At 39.2% G+C, this 26,843-nt stretch overlaps 1 protein-coding gene across 1 annotated transcript in view; it reads left to right on the plus strand.

The window, feature by feature from the left end:
- The first annotated feature begins 15,911 nt into the window (after positions 1-15,911).
- The window catches only part of LYPD6 (LY6/PLAUR domain containing 6), a 49,969-nt gene continuing 39,037 nt past the window's right edge, over positions 15,912-26,843 (plus strand). Inside the window, exon 1 of the mRNA XM_017523228.2 lies at positions 15,912-16,101. Coding sequence (XP_017378717.1) covers positions 15,984-16,101 — 118 coding nt within the window. The 5' untranslated portion in view covers positions 15,912-15,983. The remainder of the gene's footprint in view (positions 16,102-26,843) is intronic.

The following is a 26,843-nucleotide window of genomic DNA, read 5'->3' on the forward strand; positions in this document are numbered from 1 at the left end:
CACTCCAGCTTGGGTGACAGAGTGAGACTCCATCAAAAAAAAAAAAAAAAAAAAAAATGCACGCTTATTTCTTGATGTCCTAGTTTCTATACCTGTAAAATGGAGTAATAATAATTACCCCTACTACATTGGATGTTGTGAGGATTACAGAAAGCACTTATGGAAGCACCTTGTACATACTAGGTTGAGTGATATGAAGTTGCTCTTTTTGTAGATCAAAAATGATGGAATAGTTGCAGTTTTATACTGTTCAGTTCTATGTAAGTGCTCAATAAATGTTCATTTTTGCTGTTATTTTCCATATAATTAATGTATTTTATTTGAATATAATTTTTATATTTGGCAATTTTTAATTAGTTTTAAAGCTTAATCCTGGTTTTCTGTCTATATTCATTAGTATCATAAGTAACATTCATTAGTTAATGGAGTGGGAGAGGTTCTGTCTGTGAAACTTTTTCTACTCTTATAGGAGAAAACCCTTTTCTAATTTGACAAATCCTGCCCCAGGTCTTCCCTAATTAATCCGCCTCACTTCTGCCTGTGTTTTTATCCTCACCACAAGATGCTGATCATAGCTTGGGATCAGCTAGAAAGTTTGACAGGTGACCCAGGCTTTTGACTTCTTGTAATGGAACTTGGCATGCCATGGCACCTTTTGGAAGACCTTTGAAAGGTCCTTCCTGACTGGAAAGCAGACGTTCCTGGGCAGTGTCTTGATCCAGGTGAGTAACCGAGTGCCTTCCTCGCCTGCTGTGAGCTGATTTTGAGAACTATATTAGCTAGCAAGCATGTGCCAGCATTGTTCAAAGTGTATCATCTCCTTTAAACCTCCTAAGAGCCCTATACACTGGAGGTTTTTATTTCCCTATTTTGCAGATGAGGAAACTAAGGCACAGAGCAGTTGAGCAACCTGCCCAGTAGCAGTCAGCATGCTAGGCTGAGCTGGCTGCCTCCTGGGTTGCACCACACTGCTTTTGGTGCATTACCTATTCTCTCCCAAAGTAATCCTAGCAAGTGGGTAATGGGGCCTGGGGTCTCTCTGCTCTGGAGCCCAGCACTTCATGTGCTTGCTGTAGCCATTCCTGGTCAGCCTGTCTGTGGCCCTTGGGCGTGGCTGCCCTCTTGCCCTTAGAGGCCCTCCTTTCCAGGGCGAGGCCTCTGCTCTGCTTAGGGTGATGAGATGAAGTGGTTTCTTGGAGCCTTTTTAAAATAGCTAAAAAACATGGTATCTGCTGCTGGAGGCTTTCTCTTGATTATACTTACCTTGGGGTCCTAGCACCCTCTCCCCTTTGAGTGTTCCTGGGCGATTTGCCCACAGGCAGTGCTCGGAGTCAGTGGGGTTATTCAGTGGGTTAATAGTTTTCTCCAGATGTAACTCTACTTCCCCAATTTTGAGAAGTCCTTCCTTTGCTAGTGTGGCATCTTTCCCTCTTTTTTTTTTTTGTTTCTTGCCATGAAAGTAGCATGACAGCATGTACTCTTATTAATGCTTTCTCAGAGAAAAGCAAGAATATTATTACAACATAAAAATATTTTTGCATTATTCTGGCCATGGGTGATGGATCCAGGTTTTTAGAGAGTATGGCCCTCAAGGAAAAGACCATGTAATTACAACCATAAAATTAAGAGCAGGGTCTTGTCAGGGGTTCATGCAATCAGGTACCCTGAAGCTTAAACTCCACGATATATCCACCTCTAGCAATGGTGCTTATGAAGTTTTTCCTACTGTTTATTTATGTAGTATCTATTTTTATTTTATTTTATTTTTTAGGGATGTCACTCTGTTGCCCAGACTGGAGTGCAGGGGCTCCGTCATAGCTCATTGCATCCTTGAAATCCTGGGCTCAAAAGGTGCTCTTGCCTCAGCCTCTTGAGTAGCTGGGATTAGTGTTTTCTAAATTGTATACATTTATGATATACAACATGATGTTTTGAAATATGTGTACATTGTGAAATGATTAAATCAAGCGAATTAACTTATCAGTCACTCACATACTTAAGATGTTCTAGTGATGAGAGCATTTAAGAACTATTCTTGGCCGGGCGCGGTGGCTCACACCTGTAATCCCAGCACTTTGGGAGGCCGAGGCGGGTGGATCACGAGGTCAAGAGATTGAGACCATCCTGGTCAACATGGTGAAACCCCGTCTCTACTAAAAATACAAAAAATCAGCTGGGCATGGTGGTGCGTGCCTGTAATCCCAGCTACTCAGGAGGCTGAGGCAGGAGAATTGCCTGAACCCAGGTGGCAGAGGTTGCGGTGAGCCCAGATCGCGCCACTGCACTCTAGCCTGGGTAACAAGAGCAAAACTCCATCTAAAAAAAAAAAAACAAAACTATTCTCTTAGCAATTTTCAATTATATGATACACTGTTATTAACTCTAGTCACCATGCTGTACAACAGATCCCCAGAAGTTATTCCTCCTATCTCACTGACATTTTATACACTTTGACCAACATCTCCCCTTCCTCCGTCAGCTCCTGACAACCACCATTCTACTCTTCCTCTGTGAGTTCAACATTTTTAGGCTCTGCATCTAGTGAGATCATAGAATACAGTGTTTATCTTTCTTTGCCTGGCTTATTTCACTTAGCATAATGTCCTCCAGGTTCATCCATGTTGCTGCAATTGAATTTTAACATCTCTTTTTCTAAGCCCTTTTATTTCCAGTGTCCAATAATCAAATAAGTATACCAATGGGTAAATATGATCTTTATAAAATGTAATGGATCCTGAGCTGGGTTGGCAGTTAGAGGCAACACCAAGACAGATAGCCACCTGCCCCTACAAGACAAGGAGGTACAGGGTGACCTCATAGGCAGCTGGAGGATCAGCCGGACTGCCCTGCCCACCTCCTAGCCTCTGCCTTCCTCTCTCCTTGGCACCGTGGGGGCAGCTGCATATCAGGTGGGATGTGGAGGTCAAGGAATCAGATTGGCCTGAAGCTTTTCATAAAGGAAGGTTCTCTTAAAGTAAGCTTCCAGGGGTATGTGAATTTTAAAAGAAAACATTTGTGAACCTAAATTTCCAGTTGGTGATGATATCAGGCTTTATGTTCAAGGGAGGAAATTGCGATAGGTGAGATGCAGATTTGGGGTAGATTTTAACCATCCTGTACATCGCAAAATGAGGTGATCGCCTGCTTTCTCTGTTGAAGTTAAGCAGGTTTCAAGTTGTCATGTTTCTGCTGACTGTGACATGGCACTCTGGGCTGAAAAGTGTCCTAGCCAGGGTGGCAGGAAAATGAGGCTGCCCTTGAAGCTCTAATTGTTTGCCAGCTTTTGGCTGTGGACAGATACCTGAAATACTCTTTGCCTCAATTCTTTCATGTATAAAATAACACACTTTGAATAGGACATTGGTTCCCCAAACTAATCCTCAGAAAACTAGACTAGTTAATAGATGTTCATGAAAAAATAAGCTCTTTGGGAGGGGTTTGTCACTGTTCAAATGAATGTGGGGGAAATGCTGGCATAAGCAAAACCAAAGAGATTTCTTCACTGCAGTACTTTTCAGAGCCTTTAATATGCTCCTGTGTATTTTGACTCTTAATGCATAGTATTTCCCATGGACACCTCTGAGTAAGCTTGATTAGGGAGATGTGGGTCACAACCCTTTGCTGGTCCAATCCATCCCCGTTAAAGTCTTACTCAAAGACTTGAAGATTTCCCTGAAAGATGTCATCCTCTCAAGGTAACTTTATCTTTTTATCTTCCTCACCAGAAACACTCCCAATTTTTTTCTTCCTCCAGGTTTCTGTAGCATGCATACACATGTCAGTGTGCACACAACACACACACATCCCTCTGTTATAAAAGAAGTTGTTATATTCTGATTACTTTGATATGAAATCCATGTTTTCAAGAAATTTGGTGTCAGAGACTTCCTATGTCATAGGGGCTACGAACTTAAAGATAAATCAGGTGATGTCCATGAAATTTACACCCTTAATTAAGGAGCTCAAAATTTAGTAAAAGGTATGTCATCGTAACAGTTCTACTACATGTTGGCAATAATAACTAATGAAAGGTATAAATGATGTATTAATATCCTGTCCCTACAGCATAGAAACTATCAGTCTCATTTTAGAGATGAGGAAAGATAAAGTCCAAGGTCATAGTCCTAATAAGTGTCAAAGCTAGGACTTGAGCCCAAATCTGTCAAAAATACACAGCCCATTTTCCTTACAAAACAATGCCTCTAGCCACCTTAGATAGGTAGCGGCAAAAACAGGAGCAGAAAAGATGGTTCCTGATCGATCTGGTGTGAGGAGAGGGGATGGGAGCCTTTCTAAAGAAGATGAACTGAGCCTTCTGTAAAGAATGGGAAAAAAAAAAAAAAAAAAACAAGGATGACAGCAGGAGCCAAGGCACTGAATGAGAAGCAGCGTGGTGCACTAGACACCTGTGTACGGTGGCTTTGTTGGTTAAGCTGAGATGTCAAGGGGCAAGTAGTAGGCAGGCGCTGGAGCTCCCACTTTACCTCCTCCCCCAAGGTTCATCTTAGGGTTGTTTTGAAGACCAAACAGGGCCCCAATTGCCAGTCAGTTAGAGACTAGAAAGCTTCAATGGGATCACCTTGAATCAGAGTCTGGGGCATGCCACAGCTTGTACCTGCCCCTCAGGTTGTGTGTCATCCCTGTCTCTCTCCATCTCTTCCTTCCTTTCTTCTTCCAGAAAAGCTGCCCTAGTTGAAAGGAAGGAATATGGATGTCTTTTTGGTTTTTTTGGATAATGCCTGTGTAGGGCTGGTACAGTCATGTCACCTGGCTCCTCTTCCTGCATCTCACATGTATGTGGCCTTGGTTCTAAGGATGACACATCAACATCACACCATGCTCACTCTTCACTAAGTAACAGAAGCCAGCATTTCCTCCCATGTTCTTAGCAGCCTTTGTGGGGACTTTTATTTTAAAAATAACATTAATGATTTTACTAAGAGAGCTCAAGAATTTGAGTATTATGTTGGAACTGTTAACAATAACGTATAGAACAGATAATGTTACCTATGCCTGCCTCATAGAGGACGATGAATGGGTGAATGAGTGAACATGTAAAATAGAAAATAAGGAGAACAATTTTCTTATCCATAAGAGGCTACTCAGTACTTTTTTTTTCTCTCTAAGAAAGAAATTAATTTAGATGCAAAAACAAAAATTTTCTATTATCAAGGACAATCCTTTTATTCATAACCCCTGCATCCTTTTCTGCTTGAATGAAGACTGTGTAAAACCTTATTATATTCTGCTTTGCTACAATAATATACTTCTTTAATTATCATTATTGATAGAGGCTTAGAAATGAAGATGGTGCATTATAAAGGAAGCATTCCTGCCTCAATGATATAGAGTTGGGAGTTTATTTGATACATTCTTTTGCCTTCAAATGAAGGATGAGGAAATCCTTCTTTCCTCTAAATAAGTGGCTAATTAGTGAAGTGTGTTTGAAAAGTCAAATTAGAGTTTAGGTTGATTCAGCCAACCTTATACCCTTTCACAAAAATAAAACTGTGATAGTCTTTGAGCTGTCAGGAGACATACTGCGTGTAGCTCAAGGTATTGGTTGATCAGATCTGGAGAGTGAGTACATGCATAGATTTGTTTTTAAAACATATTCATTATCAAGTGAGAATTATTGTTTAAGATTTAGAAGTTGGCTGCTAATGAACCCAGTGGTTTGCAAATAGTGCTTTACCATAGGGTTTTTACATAAGCCATTGTTTTGTTGTTGGCTATTTGATTTTTTTCTTTTTCCTACAAGAAAAAAAGAGCACAGCCTGGCTCTTCTCTGCTGTAAGAAATTCTGTAAAGGTTCTCCATACCTAAAAAATTGGTAATTACAACTCTTTCTTGAACTTAAATTATTTCAAAGGCCAAATGGAAACAACTCTCAAGGATTTTTGACAAATATTTGGTCAAGATTCTTGGAACCACGGGGAAAACGCTACTCCATGCCAGGTCGGACATAAGATTCAGCATGAGTTGGTTCTTCCCAATCTTGAGTGGGAATACAAGATGAGGTTAAGTGTGTGTTAATAGTTGCAGGTGAGCCATATTCTTCACATTCTCTAACCCCTTCTTGACAGCTAGCTACAAGGGCAGATGGTTTAGTCTTTGAGGTGGGGAGGAGAATTTGTGTGGAAAGAAAGGGCATAATTTGTAAACTATGGTGGGAGGGAGAATTCTTGCCTCCTCCTGCCCCCAGAATCCTTGGAACTTGAAAGAGTGAGTACCCTCCATTGGAAATAGCTCAAAAGGAAACAGCAGTTTTTGCTGTGAGCTGGGTTTCTGTCAACACAAAGCAATGGAAGAAACATTTTATCAAGAGTTTAAAGATTTCAGGGTGGCTTGTTTACATTTGGCTTTCAGACAATGTGGTGAGGGGTGTCAGGAAGGGCAGAAAACCCTGAAGAATGTGGGTGAGCAGGGCAGTGCCAAAGACATTGGGTGGGGTGGGAGAATGAACCGACCTCAAAGCCTCAATCAGAATCTTCATGCCAGCTCTCTAAAATGATGACAAAGTGGCCCAAAACACCTTTCAGTGGGCACTGTGAATAAAACTCAGTCCAAATAGTGCAGAATATCTCCACGGGTGCGTGGCAGGCAGTGTCTGCTTTATAATTGATTACTAGCACTTCTTGTTTCTGAAGATTTGGAAACAGAAATGATTACCTCTGTATAGTGCCAAGATAACTCTTTTTTGATTAAAGGATATAAAGCATATGCCTAATCTAATGACAGATTTGGAACCAGGCTATTTTGCATATAAAAATAGACCTGGCGGCAATTTAGTCCACTTAGAATTATTATATTATTTCCGAGTGCATTTTATACTTCTACATCTTTGGAATATCCCTAGGGTAAACATTCCCAGAAAAAATAAAATGAAAAATGGCATTCTGAAACATAAGAAGATTTAAATAAAAGACACAAGAGCAAAAATGTCTTCAAACCACCGCCCCCTGCCAATAAATAAAAAAGGGCAAACTGTTAACTGACATATACCTAATGTTCCATTCCTGCCTGGGAGTTCCTTGACTCCATTCCCTTCTGGCTGTTTGCACTTGTAAATGCCTTCTTGTCAGTTCTCAAGAACCTTCAGATTGATGGAGAAAGCAAACAAGCATATAACCAACAAGCGAATAGCTCCTGGAATAAATACATCCTTTAGAATTGTGAATACAGTCATGCGCTGCATGACATTTTTTGTCAACAACGAACTGCATATCCAACAGTAATCCCATAAGATTATAGTGGCTATACTCAATAGCCTAGGTGTGTAGTAGGCTATACCATCTAGGTTTTTATAAGTGCACTCCATGATGTTCACACAACACCAAAATCACCTAACAATGCAATTTTCTGTATCCTCATTGTTAAATGATAAATGATTATATATTACCAGACATATACAACAAGACATCATTTGCCCTTCAGGAATTGAAGTATTTTGATGCAATTTAACTTTAAATCAAATTGGGGCAAGGGAGAAAGACAGCTTTTTCCCTATAACTCTAGCCTTGTCAAGGGGCTCCAGAAAGAGAAATGAACTTTTAAAAAAAAAAAAAATCATTGATTTTTATGCAAGTAAATTCTCAGTTCAGATTGGGTATGTGTGAATAACTTTCTCCTAGGTGTAGAAATGAAACATCAGTGTCTATAAAATCCAAGAGAGATCATCTCTGGCTAGTTCTCTGTTATTGATACTTCAAAGCCCTAACCTTTAGTTGATAAGCCTTAAAGAAACATTAATGTGGGCCGGGTGCGGTGGCTCACGCCTGTAATCCCAGTACTTTGGGAGGCCGAGGCGGGTGGATCACGAGGTCAAGAGATCAAGACCATCCTGGTCAATATGGTGAAACCCTGTCTCTACTAAAAATACAAAAATTAGCTGGGCCTGGTGGCATGCGCCCATAGTCCCAGCTACTCGAGAGGCTGAGGCAGGAGAATTGTTTGAACCCAGGAGGCGGAGGTTGCGGTGAGCCAAGATCACGCCATTGCACCCCAGCCTGGGTAACAAGAGCGAAACTCTGTCTCAAAAAAAAAAAAAAATTAATGTAAAAAGCATATTTGTTTACAAAACAAATTTAATCTGGTGGTTGGATCCTATTGGAGGACTCTTTTGGAGCCAGAGCTCCTGGTTGCGAGGGACAGAATTCCAGCTCAAACTATCTTGGGCAAAAGGGAGATTTATTGGATGGATACTAAGGCTTCTATAATAATTAAGGGAAGAGTTAAAAATTGGTGAAAAATGCAAGGGTTGAACACAGTTGGGGCTTTTCTGACTCTCTCATCACTGTTTCTCTTAGCCAACAAGTTGCATTCTCTTCTTCCTACTCCATGAGGGGAGGAAAATGGCATACACATGTTCCTGAGTGTCACACCTTGGGGGCTCCTGTACCAAAGAAGACTGGTTTATATCTCCATTCTAGTTTGAAAAATATTCAGGAAGAATTCTAATTGGCCAGACTTGGAGAAAATGTCCAACACTGGCTCAAATAACAGTAGCCAGTAGGATGGGCCATGTAAAAACATGAAGTTCTTCAATAGTAACAGGTGATTGCTGTTAGCAGAAGACCCATTCTTATAAGAAGGGGGAAGTATAGAGCAGAATGGATTACAAATGCTCCCTAGAACTTTGGTTTTATTGTTTCAACCTTATATTTTGATTTGAAAAGTTGTAATGAAGTGGTATTCAATTTTTAGAGAGGAAAATAGGTAACATTCCTACTTGTCAATAGGTAACCTGTCAACAGGGAGCACTTCTATCTTCTGGTATTTGCAGAAATATTCACCAGAGCAACCCTTAGTTTCATTCTACGTGCCTAGGCCAATGAGGTTGTTCAAACTCCGTATTGTTGTGGTCATCTGTGGTTTTGCTCTCCCAGCATCTAGTCCTTCTGCTTCAGCCTGCAACACCTAGGATTTCCTGTGGGAAACCAATACCTCCTGCACTCTCAAACCTTGTGACTTGAATAAAGGTGACACTCTTGCTATTTCAGCTACATGCTAGTGACGTAGCCCTGGGCAGGTGGAATGGAACATTCCTCGGGCCAATTCTCGGTCCAAGAATGGACCTCCCTCCTTTCTTAGAGCTTCTCTTGAAACATTTTGAAAACAGACTGCTGGAGAATGCTTTTGGAACTGCTGGTGGCCAAAGTTTGGGAGGACCTGATGAGAATAAAAGTAAAAAATGGGGCAGAGGAAAGTTGAGGGATGAAACTTCCTGAAAACCAGGTTAAAAGTCCAGCCATGTCTAAACTGGACGGTCAGGTGAGACAGTAAAATGCTTCCCCTTCCCTCCCAGTCGCAGTTTTAGTTGCAGCCTATTTGGTTGGGAGTTCTGTACTTTACACTCAGTGTATCCTTAAATTTTCAATTATCTTCATGAGCTGAACTGTAATTTCTAGTTGGCTCTTTTGCTCCACTTTTTTGTGTCTAGGTATCTGTAGCTGCTTTGCAAATTACCACAGACCTTAGTAGCTGCAAGGCAGCAACAATCATTTTATTTTCTCTCATTATTTCTGTGGGTCAGGAATGTGAGAAGGGCTAAGCTGGGCTTTTCTGGGAGTTTCTATGCAGTTGCAAGGTAACTGGCTGGAGCTGGAATAGAGGGGAGGAGCTGGGATTGGAGGCTTTAGGGATTGGCTGCGCAGCTCTTTTTTTAAATGAAGTCTCAGTAGCTCTTTGTAGCATGGCAGCCTCAAGGCACTTAGGCTGCTTACATGGTGGCTCAGAGCTTCAGCATAGTTGTTACAGAGTATCAGGTGTAAATTGCATCGTCCTCTATGACCTAGCTTTGGAAATTACATAGCATCATTTATACCACATTCTGGTCCACTAGTTAGTAAGGTTGGCTCAGAGTCAAAATGACAGTATGTAGACTTCTTGTCTCAATGGAGACATGTGAAAGAATTAGCAGACAATTTTATTTATTTATTTTTGAGATGGAGTCTCCGTCACCCAGGCTGGAGTGCATTGGTGTGATCTTGGCTAACTGCAACCTCCACCTCCTGGGTTCAAGCAATTCTCCTGCGTTAGCCTTTGGAGTAGCTGGGATTACAGGTACCTGCCACCATGCCTGGCTAATTTTTGTATTTTTAGTAGAGATGGGGTTTAACCATGTTGGCCAGACTGGTCTTGAACTCCCGACCTCAGGTGATCCTCCTGCCTCGGCCTCCCAAACTGCTGGGATTATAGGCATGAGCTGCAGCACCCAGTCCCGAGACAAATCTTTAAATTAGGACATATCTTGAGCAATTCCCAAATTGCAAGAAAGGTGCCTGTGGTCAGAGTGGTGTATTTAAGGAGACTTAGCTTTAGAAAGACCCACCTTTAGTTTATACTTTTGGAAACTGTATTAATTTTTTCAGGCAACTAAGGCACCACCATATTAAAAATTAAATCAAGATTGATTGTGATCTTTTAGGCTTCAGAGTTCCATTCTTGTCTTGTATTAGGAATTTTTAAATTTCAGTTTGAGTAGCATTGAAACATATTTAGATGTGTATTTGTTCCCACTTTACAATTGCTTATATATTGACTTAGTCCTTAGATTTGGTAATTTAGTACTTGGTTCTTAAGATAGCTTCCAAAATGCTTAATTTTATTCTAGTGACCAGTTTAAGTGGAAGTATCTCATTTTATAGACTGTACATGAAATAGTAATTAGGGTGTAGACTTGTAAAACTTGGCCTGGGTTAGGGTCCTAGCTCTTTGCCCCTGACTGATGTAGAAATCCCCCTTTACATTGTCTAGTACCATCCACAGAGTAAAGGCTCAGAATGGAACTCTTCTCAACTTTCTCCCAAGTGGAGGAAATCCAGTAGATCTTGAATTAATTTTTTTTTTCAGAATGTAGCAAGTAATCCACTGGAATAAAACCAGCAGTTGAGTAACTCATGCAAAGGTAATTTAGGGCACAAATTAAATCTGTCAGAGTGGTATTAGATTTGCAAAAGCTCATAAATAACAAATGAAAGGTCACAGAGCTGTGAAAATGAGAGTGTACGTCTTCATAAAGAGAACTGTATTCAGGGATGGGATCTGCGGTGCATATTCAAATAGCAAAATCATAAAATGGAAACAGAATATCTTATCTAAATGTCTAAAACAGTCCAAAGGCACTGCAAATTCTGTAGAAGAGCATCAAAATCCCAGGAAAGACTTTATATCATCTGAACATGTCCAGCATCACATTTGTGAGGTTTGTGGATTAAAGCTCCATCAGCTACTGAGAATCTGTGAGGAAAAGATACATCCCCTCAGCAGAGCTCATATTTCAGTAGCTATTAGGCTAATTGTGAATGCATGTCACTCATCTTTCATTTTTCAATTCCTAGAAAATACTAATAGAGTGAGTGGTGCTTCATGATTTACTGCAGGAATGTAAACAGTCGGTGGTATGAATAAACAGTCCTGCCCGTCCTATTTTTCTCATGGAAAAGAGAGGTGGAAAATACAGGTTTGTCTACTATAAAGTAGACAGGTTCTTTTACTGTGCATTGTCTGCATTTTTTTAATCCTGTGTTGGTCTTGACTTTTACAAGGGAACAAAATTCATGTTTACAAAAATATGTGAGCTTCATCAAAATTAAAAACTTTTGTGGATCAAAGGACTCCATCAAGAAAGTAAAAGACAACACAGAATGGGAGAGGATATTTGCAAATCATTTATGTGAAAAGGGTCTAGAATCCAGAATATAAAACTCTTACAATTCAAAAATATTTAGACAATATTTGGGCAAAATATTGGGCAAAGGATTTGAATAGACATCACTCTAAAAAAGACATACAAATGGCCAATAAGCACATGGAAGGATGTTCAGCATCACTAGTTGCTTGAGAAATACAAGTCAGAACTACAGTGAGATATACTTCACAGTAACTAGGGTGGCTATAATTTTTTTAAAAAGTAAAGAAAATAAATGTTGGTGCAGATGTGGGGAAACTGGAACACATGTATTACTGATGGGAATGTAAAATGGTACAGCTTCAGTGTAAAACTGTTTGAAAGTTCCTCCAAAAGTAAAACATAAGACCATAAGACCCAGCAGTTCCATTCCTGCATATATACACAAAAAAAACAGAATATGTATGAACGCATACAAACATGTACATGAATGTTAACAGCAGCAGTATTCGCAATAGCCAAAAAGTGAAAATCATTTGATGTCTATCATCTGATAATGGGTAAGCATAGTATGTTCATACAATAAAATAAACCTCAGATTTCTGTGCCAGGTGCTTTCTTTCTGTTTCCTGATCCGAGGTCCATCCACACTGGGTTTTGGCCCTCCACTCTGGCTGCTGAAGTGTAGGGGAAGGAGGGAGTTCTTTGTGGAGCAAAACTTGATCAATGTGAGCCAAGCAGGAAAGAACCAGGCAAATGACTTCTGCCTTTCTCCTTACACCGGCTACGCCAAGGTGCAGGCCTTCCTCTTAACCTTCTACCTTTGTGGCATTGTTTGAGGCAGTGAGCAGCATAGTACCCTACAAGCACATTGCCTCCTGTTTTCTAGTTTCACTTCCATCTGTCTTTTCCCCTTTCCCTCAATGCCTTAGGCTTGCATCTTCCAAATAGTGTTAGGACACCAGGGAAGGGCATGGTAAGAGATGAGAAGAGAAAGCATTCTGTTTCATATTGAATCCATTATTTTAGAAGACATATGACTATTTTTGGGTTCATTGGTTTTAGAGGAAAAGCTAACTAACTTGTGCATAAAAAGTAAAATTCAAACTCATTCTTTGAAAAATGTTATTTAAAATTTTTTTTCTCTTTATAAAATAATGTATGCTCATTTAAATGTTTTGAACATGTAAATGAATATTAAAACACTCCCTAAATGCTACATTATTTTGGTGTCTATCCTTTCAGTCCTTTTTCTAATTATACATAAACCTAGAAAAGACAAACTTTTTTCTCCAAAGAAATAATTTCACAAGTAAAATGTGTTGGGAGAATTAAGATTCAATCGCTTTCAGAATTTAGAAATTTATCATTAAACACATGAAATTCATGGTTAAAAAAATTATTTGAATCTCCCAAATTTGAAAACTCGTGCTAAACAAATCAGTCCTAAAGAATTCTGCTGGCTCTTTCCTATAATGCGTAGAGGTGGATCTCTTGTACTCAATGAAATAGTCCCTTTAACTTTAGGCACGATGATCCGCCACCCTGTGCACACAGAGGGCATAGCCTTGGAAGGGGCTACAAGGCAATGTGCTCCTGACTTCCATCAGCATCTTTTATACAAGTAAATTTTTTTTTCCTATGGAGATATTGCCATACAGTCAGGAAAGCTGTGGGGGAATTGATTTAGTTCCTGGCTGCAAAGCAGGAACTTTGATCATTTTCTCATGAGGCACCCTGCTTGTTTTGAGCTTGGTGCCTCATGAGAAAATGATCAAAGCTTCAAGCAGCAATTGTAGCCATTTGGGTTTTTTGGCCATTTGGGTTTCTTTTTAGATTCTATGAGCAGAGTGTTGTGCTCCAGTCCCTAGTTTTACGCTATGAGCCTGTTTTCAGTCCCCTATCTCACCTGAAATGGACTGAAATGTGTGCCCCCAAAATTCATATATAGAAGCCTAACCCCTGGTACCTTGGAATGTGACTGTATTTAGAGACAGAGCCTTTAACGAGGTAATTAAGGCTAAATGAGGCCATAAAGCTGAGACTGTCATCCAATCAGATTGGGGTCTTATGAGTAGAGGAAGTGACACCAGGACTGTGCATGCAGGGCCATCAGCACTCCAAGAAGAGAGACCTCAGGAGACACCAGCCCTGCTGACACCCTGATCTTGGACTTCCTAGCTTCCAGAACTGTGAGGGATCTCTGTTGTATAAGCCTTCCAGTCGATGGTATTTTATTATGGCAGCCTGGGCTAACTCATACACCATGTCTTTACTATTTTAATTTTGTATTTTCCTCTCCAGTCTTTTGTCTGTGTGTATTATGTTTACAGTTATACACATAATGTTCATGCCATTTTGATCTCTGACTCTCAAACTGAACCCTGCCACAGATTGGGAGATGAGGGTATTGGCCATGGTGCTGCCGGGTCTCTATGGGGTGCTGTGCAGACCTGTCCCTGATGTGCAGCCTCACCTTACCAACCTCACCATGTTGGCAGAGAAAAGCCAGAATGGATGTGAAAAGAAGCACTATTGCATTCATTCAAGAGGAAGTGATGTTTGTTCTGTCACTTGGCTGCTAACTTGCAAGGGAGAGGTACGATGGATATTTGTTTTTTCATCATATTGTTCAACTAAGTGCCCAGCACAGTGCCTGGCAGTCACATTTATTAAGTGACTGAGCAGCTCATTCTCTTCCTGAATGCCAGGTTTGCTTTGGGAATCAAATTGTAAACAGATGATGGCATAATGAGCATGAAATTAGGAAGATTGGTGTTATCAAGCTGTTACAAGTGATAAGAGAGCTCTACTCTGTTTTCTAACAATTTGCCAAGTAAAGAATGATCAACACATCTGGTAGTAATTTAGCATGTTATGTATTTTATGGCTTCAATTATTTTAAAAAACTTAAAGTTATAATACTATTCATTTAATATTGTCCCATTCTATAATTTTGAACAATTGCTTGCACCATATAAACAGTTGGGTCTATTTCTGGGCTCCTTAGAGTGTTCTGTTTTCTAAATTCATTTTTATACTTTTTATCATTGTGTTTTGATTAATTTTGCTTTGTAGTACATTCTAAATCTCATTGGATCATATTGACTTTCTCTACTGAGTTTCTGTTTCATAATATATTTCCTTGCCTATGTGTTTTTACAAAGTAATTTTGGAATTCTTTTGTTATGCTATTTTAAAAATCTTGTTGAATATTTATATTAAACAAAATATCAAAATTGTTGGCTTTCAGCTAGGTTAAAATAAAATGAATATCTAACCTTGACTCCTTGCAGAGCAATAGAGATAATGGTACTTGGAAAAATAGTAGAACATGAGGAATAAACTTTATAGGAAACTATGAAGATGGCAAGAGAATAGCACCTATATAAAAATTAAGACAGATCTCGGCATTCTCAGTAAACAGAGCAATTCAGCCTTATTACAGATTTGTATTTCCTCAATTTTGAGTGAAAAGGACAACCAGAATAAAGGACAGAGTAGATAATCACTTAGTGCTATAGCGATAAGACGGTATTATCAGTTTTTAAATACACCTTAAGTCAGTCTTAAGAAGAACACAGAATTGCCTAGTATTTAAAAATGCAGACTCCAAAGCCACACTGTCTGGGCTGGAGTCAGCACTGCTCCTTATTAGCTGAGCCCAGTTTACTCAAAATGGGTTAATACTAGTGCCTACCTCATAGGGTTGCTGGGAGAATCAGTGGATATACAAAGGACTTCAGTAGTACCTGGTCAACAAATATTAGTTACGTAAAAGAGGTTTTGTGTTATGGAGGCACTTTTTAATTTTGGAGAGGTCAGCTTTCCTGTATTTATTTGTTTTCCCAAATCTGAAAGTCTGGCCTGTACAGGTTTACATGGACACTGTGGCCCAGCACGGCTGCACTCCCTGCCTGAACTGCACCATTCTCAGGGAAATGCTTCTGAGCTTTTCCTCCTGACTTCTTTATTGTACTCTGGCAGCCATCCCCTGGCCTCCTGGCAAAAAAATAGCTGGATTTCATTAAAATTCAGTCTCTCTTGATACCATCTCTGCTAGATATAAGAGGGGACGGCTACCAGGGGAGCTTTAGCAACCTGATTAGGACTAGATCTGGGCTGAAATGTTCTAAGTGCTCTAAAATTACTGTTGATAAAGTTTTTCACCATGTCTACCCACTTCCTTGTGTCCTTGGCTCCCTGTTTCTCCCCAGCCCATTTCATCAGCACGGAAGCTCAGGCAAGCCTCCTGAAATGATTCTTTCTTCATTTTTCAGGTGCAAGTTCTCTCCCGTTGTCCTGAGTGCCCGCTCCCAGGCCCTCTGTATGAGTGACGCTTCGGTCTGCCATGGAACCTGGCCCTGCTCTGGCCTGGCTTCTGCTCCTGAGCCTGCTGGCAGATTGTCTGAAAGCCGCTCAGTCACGGGACTTCACAGTGAAAGACATTATCTACCTCCACCCTTCAAGTAAGTCTGTGCTCTTTGCTGCAGAAATATCACTTTATTTCAAACAAGAGCTGGTTCAAAACCTGGCCAGGAGAAGGCATCCTTCAGTGCAGTGAAAACCTCCAGTGATTTAATTGTAATTCACAAAAGAAATTTTTTGCTTTACTCTCACCTTTTCACGGGAAGTTTTTTCTGTTGTTGTTTTAAGGCAAATTACTGGGCATGTTTTCTCTGTTTTCTACATAATCCCTCTGATTCTGAACACTCTTCCCTTGTACTCATGCCAGCCCTAAATCAGCTTTTAAAGTGAACCACCATATCCTAGAAGGAGGATTGTTTGAAAAAGATCAATCCTTTATAGGTAAGATAATAGTTGGTCTTCCTCTTTGTGCATCTAATTCTCAGTTTCAGCATAATTTCCTCCCACAGCTTCCGATGCTTTGTGCCTCCTTTTGGTTTCCTGTGTTTAAGAATTATCTAGGGAGTGCATGATAACATAGATGGCCAGATCCCTGCCCCAGAATTTCTGATTTGCATATATCTCAGGCTGTACCTCTGGATTTTTGCTTTCAGCAAGAACTTCAAGTACTTCGGCCACAGATATTCTAAGCATCACACTTTAGGAAACACAGCAGTTTGACTTCCTCCTTCGGTCTCTATCTTTGTATTTACTGTGTCTCTTTGTATGAATCCTTTTCTGTATTGCCCCTGTTGAAGTGAGAGCTGGATGTATTGTGTATATTCTGACCTTCAACTTTACCCCAAGGTGCATTACTCTTTTGAAATGCTCTGCTCAACAAATATTGAGTGTTCACTGTATGTCAAGGATTGTGATAGGCATGAAAACATAAAGTCAAATCAAACACAATCCTTGCTTTTGAGGATTGCATAGTGTACAAAGTGGAGGCAGCCATGCAGACTCCGTCAATCCATGTGGTTGGAATATTTAATGTCTACATGCTCTGGGTTAGCTGAGAGGTGGTGTGCAGACTGCCCTGGGGCTTGGAGTCCACCTGACCCTGGGTCAGCAACTAGCTCAGCTGCTTTATGGCCTTTTGACTTGAAATAAATTCCTTATCATTGTGAAGATTAAATTAAAAATACATATGAAGCACTTAGCACTGAGTGAGACATAGGAAATACTCAATGTTAGGAGAATTTTTTTGTGTTAATTTTGTCATTTCTAAAGGGAGAAAGTAATATAATGCATACTCTGAAGCATTATTTTGTAGAGCAGAAATCATATCTGTAAAACACTAGGCCTATACCACACCTGGCAATCAAATAGTTGTTTACATTATTCTTGTTATTATCATTGGTTTAGACAGTAAACTGGGAGTGCTGAGAATACACTGCTCCAGTACTGTATAACTCCAATATACTTTTAATAGGCAGCAAATAACTTCTTTAGATTTCTATTCTCTGTACCCTCTCACCAATATAGTTAGGTGCCCACTGATTAATTGTATGGAAGACTCATCTGGCCACTTGTTTTGTGGGGCTTTTTTTCCATGCATTTTAATAATATGCATGAAAAGAAGGTGGTTTAATATTTGTTCTGTTTTTTAGATTGGATCTTTTCTCCAAACAGGCATGCTACTTTATTAGACTTGATGAAGCAAAAACCTAGGTTTCTGTCTCTTAGGGCTGATTGCCAGATCAGCTTCTGTATGGTTCTTTCTCAACTTCAGTGACAGACTCAGTAGTTACTGGGCTACAAAATAGGTCCACGCCAGACATACATGGAGGCTGTGATTGTACACACAGAGTGAGAAGCAGAATTAAGGTGATTAGATTTAAGCAAACAACACACACACCGCTCCTGCCTCAGTAGTGTGGCATGTTAGTGCCCAGTGTGGTGGTCCCCTATTTGAAAAGTCAATTTCAGAAGGATGTCTTGAAGGCTGAGTGTTGCAACCAGAAGGAAATCACTCCCGCTCTTGAGAGGTTGATGGAAAAGTTCTGCTCATATGGCAGTTGTTAATTAAATAAAGCCATGGCCTGATTAGAAGAAACTCGCCATATGTAAAGAATTAGTGGGGCTTCCTCTTCCTCTCGCTGGCCTGAGATGATCTGTAAAAATAATTCACTATTGACTTGACCCAGAAAACCAAATCATGCAAATCAGCGTTCAAATCTTCATGTTCACTTTAAGAACACTTGTGAAACTGCCTAGGCCATCAAATGTATGCATGTACAAAAACCTACTAAGTTGTCTGAAAGATGTCACTTTACAGAAATAATGTCTCATTCTAACATCACAATGGTGGAGTTGGTAGGTGTGCCCAGGCCAAACAGTGAGGCTGAATACAGGATCAATGGCCTGAAAAGAGTGCTGATTTTTTGCTGCACATGCTTTGAAATGCAGAGTTATGCTGCTACTTAAGGGTTTAGATGTAGATTCACTAGTCATTGAGCCTATCCAGGTATGCAGGGCATCCAAGATGCACTGCTGAACCAGCTCCCTGGTGACCCTTACTGAAAAGAATCAAATTGTTCCTAAACCAGAATAGGAGGTTGCACAGAAGAAAAAAAAATCCCAGAAGAAACTGAATAAACAAATATGTATGGCATGGGAATAAATGCAAAATAAAACAAATGCAAATAAAAGTAAAAGAAAGTATTGGTGAGGTTTTCTGATATGGTTTTTAAACATGGAGGAGGATAGAAGTTGTTCCTAAGTGAGATTGTAAGTAGATGATTAACCAGCAGACCAGGGTCCAAGTTCTCTTTAGAGTCTCCCTCCATAACTTATGATGGGAGTACTGTATAGATTCTTCTTAGAGTGAAGTTACTATGAATGGCTCCTACTTGGCCAAAACTTTTATTCTGTCCACTTTTAAATCAGCATTAGCTTCTCATTTCTTTGAACTATTTTAGGAGTTGTGTGTTTTCACATTTTGACTTTTTAGGTGGCATGGTTCTCGGCCCTTGAGCATAAGACCATATTAAGATGTAGTCTCTACAAATAAACAGATATCTGTTGAACATAGACCGTAAAAAATGAGGGAAGTATGGGATTAGTTTGACTTTGAATTATTTAGATAGTCACCTCACTTTGTAGATGAAGACACAAACAGGGTTCTTTGGGTCAGTAAGTGAGCCACATTTCATTAATGTTACAATATGTAGCATGAAGCTTGGAACCTGCTGAAGGAGAAACATGGTGATGCTGGAGGTATAAGACACACGCATTTTCTGTACCAGACTAACAGAAGCTCATTTCTCATCATTTGGATGCCCAGAAGAACCAACACGGACACTAACTAGGGAGAGATTGGAACCCAGGTTGGGAAAACTCAGCCTCCCATGACTAATCTTTTCTGCTCTCTGGTTTCCTAAGCTTTGAAGTTTCCGAACATTTAAAAGGGAGAAACTTCATGGCTTTCAAATCTGAAGCCTCAGTAACGTTCTTTTCTATAATCCTGGTGTGATTTGCTGTTGTTGAGTTTTTCTTTGCTTTTTGTATGTGAAAAAATGAATTTCTTCCCAGCCTACAATTAAAATACCAAATCAAATAAAAACTTTCAAAACAAGAGTTACTATTAAGAGAAATTGAGCTGCTTATTTGGTAGTCAGATATCATAAGAGATAGCAGAGATTAATACACTAAGTGGCTGCAACCTATTCTTGGCCTCCATTTCTTTACTTAGAATAGAAAGAAACCTTTAAGAATATCCAATTTTCCTCTGGTTGCATGTTTTGAATCTTTCCTTAACCGTGTGCACCAAAGAGCTGTATTCCTGTGGGGGCTTGTTAGTGCCCACGTAGAGAGCCAAATAAGTTTGTTCAGACTGTACTACTTAAGTCTTAGAGAATAAGAGAACTTTCTAGGAAGGGACCAGATAATGTATTTATTTCTATCAGAATTATGTTCATATTAAACCTATACATACAATATTGTGTTGCCAAGTGGACTGAGAAAAGATACATTTATCAGATTTCTAGAATTTTTATATTTGTGTCCAGTTTTCAAAAACAATGGAAGTTAATTTGGTAAGAATAGAAAAATGTTTGGATGCATTACACATCAGCGTACCTTTCAAAACAAGCCTGTTCTTACCACAGTTTTGTTAACTGAAGGCCTTTGTCTAGGCAAAAGTTGCAAGAGATGGAAACAAAGACTAAATCTTTTCTGATACCGTACAAATGAATTATGGTCGGTTGAACTATGGCTGACCACAGGAGTTAATGGACAGATTATTTTACAGGAAGTAACTGGGCACTTTGGCATTTCTTTTTTTCTTTACAATCACCTTCTCTTAAGGGACCAAGGACTTATGCCCTGAAATACAGAGTACTGAGCTTATTAACTCTGTGATCAAGAGCCAAATTAGATTCATTCACAGCTAGGGCCACAACAATTTGAAACTCTGCTTGCTCTATAATGCTTTGAAGTAACAAAGAAGCAAATAGCACATCTCTTAGGAACCTCTTTCCGTCCTTTTTTTTTAAAAAAAAAAAAAAAAAAAAAAAAAAAAAACCCTCTTTATCAGATGCAGTATCAATTAGCAAGTTACTGGAAATAGTTGTTTATCTGTAGACCCTATTTTTGGCAAAATATCTCAAAGGGAAGAATTTAACCATTTACTTGGTATTATACTTTAATTATCCACTTAAAGCAGTATGTTTGCAGAGATTAGTGAATAATCACACCCTGATTAATGACAAATCGGTATTACCTGCCAAGATGTTGATAAAAGTTCCTATAAGCAAATATTAAACTAGCCATTGAGAATGTGCACAGATATGGAGCTGTAGATGTTAAAAACAAACTCACCAAAAATGCGATAATTTGGTTAATTGCCACTGATATGTGCTGACAAACGCAGAGATAAATGAATTTAACCAAAACTTCACTTTGCTGCCATAGTATTTTAGTTCCCATTCCTGTTTAAATTTCAATATACTTTGGGTTAATTTCAGAATCCAGGCCTGCTTATGTAAGAAATACGTGTTTAATTTAGTATGTCGCTTGTCTCACAAAAGATCATTTTGAAAAGTCTATTAAGTAATTCAAATTTGAGAACACTACAACTTATTAGCGTTAGGGTCTCAATAAGTTTGTGCTTGGAGTAGTTGGATTGCCAATTTTTATTCAGAGTTCTTAATTTATCTCTTTGATGGGAAAGTTTCCAGGAATAACTAATTCAATATTCCAGCCAAAATTTTACTGGCCGCAGTGACAGACAGATAAAATTGGATGCCCCAGTGAATCAGTCATGCAAACTGAAGTGGTCTGGGTAGCTTGCAGCCATAAACCTTGGAATATGATGATCATTCTTTTGAGAAATGCTATTCTTTGAGAAATGCTATTCTTTGACAAATGCTTTATATCTTTTTTTTTTTTTCCAAAATGTCTGCTTTGATCATTCCACTTCAAATTTTACAAGCTATTTTAAAGTCCAGTCTTTGAAAGTTGTTTATATAATATTTTAAACTCGATGGGGAAACTTTTTAAATGTATCCATTCAGGACAATTTCCTAAAATATTTTATATGATTAATTATAATATCTGCAAGAATATTACATGGCTTTGGAGTTTGAGAATTTTTTTTTTTTAATTCTTCAGACATATACAGGAATACCTTAGAGATTATTGCAGGATCAGTTCCAGACCACCACAACAAAGCAATTATCACAATAGAGTGACACAAATTGTTTGTTATCCTCATGCGTATAAAAGTTGTGTTTACAGTATACCATAGTCTATTAAGCATGGAATAGCAGTATGTCTAAAAAACAATGTACATTTCTTTTTGTTTGTTTGTTTTGAGGCAGGATCTGGCTCTGTGGCCCAGGATGGAGTGCAGTGGCACAATCTCTATTTACTGCAACCTCTGCCTCCTGGACTCAAGCGATCCTCCCACCTCAGCCTCCTGAGTAGCTGGGACCACAGGTGTGTGCCACCACACCTGGCTAATTTTTGTATTTTTAGTAGAGACAGGATTTCTCCATGTTCCTCAGGCTGGTCTTGAACTCGTGAGCTCAAGCTATCTACCTGATTGGCCTCCCAAAGTGCTGAGATTACAGGCATTGGCCTGTAATCAATGAAATTTCATTGTTGGCCACCGTGCTTAGCCAACAATGTACATATCTTCATTTAAAAAGAATTTATTGCTAAAATTGCTAAGGATAATGTGAGTCTTTAGTGAGTTACAATCTTTTTGCTGGTGGAGGGTCTTGCCCTGATGTTGATGGCTGTTGAATGATCAGGTGGTGGTTGCTGAAGGCTGGGGTAGCTGTGGCAATTTTTTAAAATAAAACAACAAACAACAATGAAGTTTACCACATCAGCTGATTCTGCCCTTCACAAAAGATTTATCTGTAGCATGTGATACTGTTTGACAGCATTCTACTCACAGCAGAAGTTTTCAAAATTGAAATTAATCCTCTCAAAACCCTGCCACTGCTTTATCAACAGTACTATGATCCAAATCATTTATCATTTCAACAGTGTTCCGGCATCTTCTCAAGGAGTAGATTCCATCTCAAGAAACTGCTTTCTTTGCTGTTCGTAAGAAGTTTACTTCTCATTCATGTAACTTTTATCATAAGATTGCAACAATTCAGCCACCTTTATAAGCTCCACTTCTAATTCTAGTCCTCTTGCTGTGTCCACCACATCTGCAGTTACTTTCTCTGCTGAAATCAAAGTCATCCATGATGGTTGGAATCAGTATTTCCAAACTGCTGTTAATGTTGATATTTTGACCCCCTCCTATGAATCACAAATGTCCTTAATGTCATCTAGATGATTAATCCTTTCTAGAAGATTTTTAAATTTACTTTGCTCAGATTCGTCACTGGAATCATGACCTATGGCAGCTATAGGCTTACAAATATATTTCTTAAATAATAAAACTTGAAAGTCAAAATGACTTTCTTGATCTAGCAGCTACAGAATGGATGTTGGCTTCACAGGCATTAAAATAGCATTAGTTTCCTTGTAGATCTCCATCAGAGATCTTGAGGGAACAGGTGTATTGCCAATGAGCAGTAGTATTTTGAAAGAAATTTTTTTTGAGCAGTAGATCTCAACAGGGGGTTTACAATATTCAGTAGACCATTCTGCAAATAAAAACAAAACAAAACAAAACAAAAAGCAACCAGGTTTTGTTGTTCCATTTAGAGAGCACAGACAGAGTAGATTTAACATAATTCTTAAAGCCTCAAGGATGTTAAGAATGGCAAATCAGCATTGGCTTCAATTTAAAAGTCACCAGCTGCATTAGCCTCTAACAAAAGAATCAGCATGTCCTTTGGAGCCAGGCATTGACTTTTCCTCTCTAGCTATGAAAGTCCTAGATGTCATCTGCTTCCAATATAAAGCTGTTTTGTTTACACTGAAAATCTGTTGAGTGTTATCATCTTCAGTGATCTTAGGTAGATTTTCTGGATAACTTGCTGTAACTTCTTCATTAGTACTTTCTATTTTACCTTATGATTTTGTGGTATGGAAATGGATTTTTTTTTCTTAATGAACTATTCTATGCTAGCTGCAGACTTTTCTTCTGCTGCTTCCTCATGTCTCTCAATCTTTATGGAACTGATGAGAGTTAGGACCGTGCCATGGATTAGGCTTTGGCTTAAGGGAGCGCTGCAGCTGATTTGATCTATTCAGACAACTCAAACATTTTCTATATCAGCAAAAACACTGTTCTACATTCTTAACATTCATGTATTCATTGAAGTAGCACTTTTAACTTCCTTAAAGAACCTTTCCGTTACATTTACAAGTTGGCTAACTGGCACAAGAGGCCTGGCTTTCGGCCTGTCTCAGCTTTCAACATGTATTTCTCACCAATCTTAAGCATTTCTAGGTTTTGATTTAAAGTGAAAGCCGTGTTATTCTTCTTTCACCTGAACACTTAGAGGAATTTGTAGGGTTATTAATTGGCCTAATTTCAGTATTGTTATATCTCAGGGAATATAGAGGTCTGGGGCAGGGAAAGGGAGAGAGGGAGAGAGAGGAATGGCAGGTTGATGAGCAGTCAATACATACACATTTATTCAGTTCACCATTTTATGTGGGTGCAGTTTGTGGTGCCCTCAAACAATTATAATAGTATTTCAGAGATTACTAATCGCAAGTCAACATCCAGATACAAAAATAATGAAAAATTTTGACATATTGCAAGCATTTCCAAAATGTGACACAGACATGAAGTGAGCACGTGCAATTGGGAAAATGGTACTGATAGACTTTCTCAGTGAAGGATTGCCACAAAACTTCAATTTGTAAAAAATACAGTATCTGCAAAGCTTGCTAAAATGAAGTGTGATACAACAAGGTTTACCTGCACTTGCCTAAATAGAACCTTTCAATTCAAATGTAACCCATTTAATGTGAAGATATAAAAAGGATTTGTTCACAGTTTACAAAACACTTTACTTCTCTTTATCACAATTATATGACATTTTCCTTTTAAAAATTCCTTATGACAATGGAGTGGTTGGATGCCTTGTCTAAGCTGCTTTCCATTATTTTGTAAAATGATCTATGTACTTTTTTATCATTCTGTTTATGAATTTGAGTTACTAACTACATGGAGAGCATGGAGAGACTTAGAGACCGAGAAAGGTTCTTTAATTAATCACCTAGATGACAAATGGGCCCATAAAAAGTTCTGGTTACTTGCCTTTTTTAGACATTTTATGACTTGATCATGATACATTATTTGATATTGTCACAGTCAGCTCCGTAAAGTATTGCAAGCAAGTACATGGATGGGCAGCTATTCTTGGCAAGGTGAATATCAAAGTGATATCTGGTCCCTCATTCTGGCCTTAAGCTGCTGCCTTTTCCTTCATTTATTTTTGATAACATACCTAATTGGTTCCATGTGGGCAGAGCAATTTACCCTGAGATGATTATTTCCGCCAGTGGGATATGCAGGCTCAGCCATCTGCGAGGGAGAACAGTTGGCTCCTGCAGATGAAGTGTTTGAGTGTTTGCAGCTTTCAAATAGGCCAGGTAATTTTACAAATTAAAAAAAAAAGTTTTGTTTATGAAAGGCAAAACTCTAAGTAGTGAAGCAAGCAAATGATTAGAGCTAAGATGCAATTAAATGCACATCAGTGATAAGGACAAAGAACAGCTGGGCCTGACATTCCTCAGTGATCCTCATCTTTTTTGTGGAGAGAAGGCCCTGGGTGCCCCTGACAGTCTCCAGAGCATGACTCTCATGTGACCCTCCACACCTGAGCTTATAGGTGAAGACTACAAGCACTTGGAGGGGAGGGTTCCTTCTGAAGGCAGGAAGAAGCAACACACCAGCCGGAGCTGTGGGAAGAGATAAGTGGGGCTTCCTGGAATGGCCTAGTCCTCAGGTTAGAGCTGGTGCCTAGCCTCTGATGCCTCATCCTCACGTCCCATCAGCATCCAGCTCCTATGGACCTGGGTCTGAGAGGCACCTGAAGAAGATCATCTCTGCATGGGCAGCACATATTTTAGCAATGAAGACTCTTCTCTTAGCTGATGCTAAGCAGGGATTCATAACAACATCAGATCTGAATAGATAAAAATGATACAGTGAACCAGAGAATTTGCCACTTTTGTAGATTGAAATGGTCAAACATCAGGAAATTTTGTGATGACTCAACCCAATATTTTTATTTGCATGTTAGCATATGTATATAAGTTGACATAAGTTACTAGAAATCCAGAGAATACATTTTTAAATTAAAAATTTCATTGAGATAATTTTAAAGTCATATGCAATTTTAGGACATAGTACAGGTGTGGTAGTTGATGCCTGTAATCCCAGCACTTTGGGAGGCCAACGCTGAAGAATCCCTTGAGGCCAGGAGTTCAAGAAGTAACTCAAATACAGTGAGATCATTATCCAGCTTATCCCAGTGGTGACATTTTGAAAAACTATAGCATAGGCTGGGTGTGGTGGCTCACGCCTGTAATTCCAGCACTTTGGGAAGCTAAGACAGGTGGCTCACCTGAAATCAGGAGTTCAAGACCAGCCTGGCCAACGTGGTGAAACCCCATCACTATTAAAAATACAAAATTAGCCAGGTGTGGTGGCGCATGCCTATAATCCCAGCTACTTGGGAGGCTAAGGCAGGAGAATCACTTGAACCTGGGAGGTGGAGGTTGCAGTGAGCCAAGATTGCACCACCACACTGCAGCCTGGGCAACAAGAGCAAAATTCAAAAAATATATATAGCATAATATCACTACCAATATATTAATATTGATACAATCAATCTACTAATGTCATTCTGATTTCCCTAGTTTTACTTTGTGTATATGTATGTGTGTTTAGTTCTACTTATTTTACCATGTGTAGGTTTGTGTATCCTCCACCACAGTTGAGACTCTGAAGAGTTTCAGTAGCACAAGAGTCCCTCCTCCTGACCTCAAACCTACCTCTCTCCCCACCCCTCCCCCTACCTCTACCATCCCTAACCCCTAACAACCACTAATCATTTCAAAAATGTCATATAAATGGAACCATGCAGTATATAGCCTTTTGGGATTGGCTTTATTCATTCCAAATAATTCCCTGGAAATTCACGCAAGTTGTTAGAAGTACTAATAGTTCATTCCTTTTTATTGCTGACTAACATTCCATAGTATGGATGTCCAACAGTTTGTTTAAGCATTCATCCGCTGAAAGACATCAAGGATATTTCCAGTTTGGGGCTATTACAAATAAAGTTGCTGTTGACATTCGTTTACAGATTTTTGCATGAATACAAGTGTTCATTTCTCAGGGATAAATGCCCAAGAGTAAAACTGCTGGGTC

Source organism: Cebus imitator, unplaced genomic scaffold, assembly GCF_001604975.1.
Source record: "Cebus imitator isolate Cc_AM_T3 unplaced genomic scaffold, Cebus_imitator-1.0 Scaffold27, whole genome shotgun sequence".
Lineage (NCBI taxonomy): Eukaryota > Metazoa > Chordata > Mammalia > Primates > Cebidae > Cebus > Cebus imitator.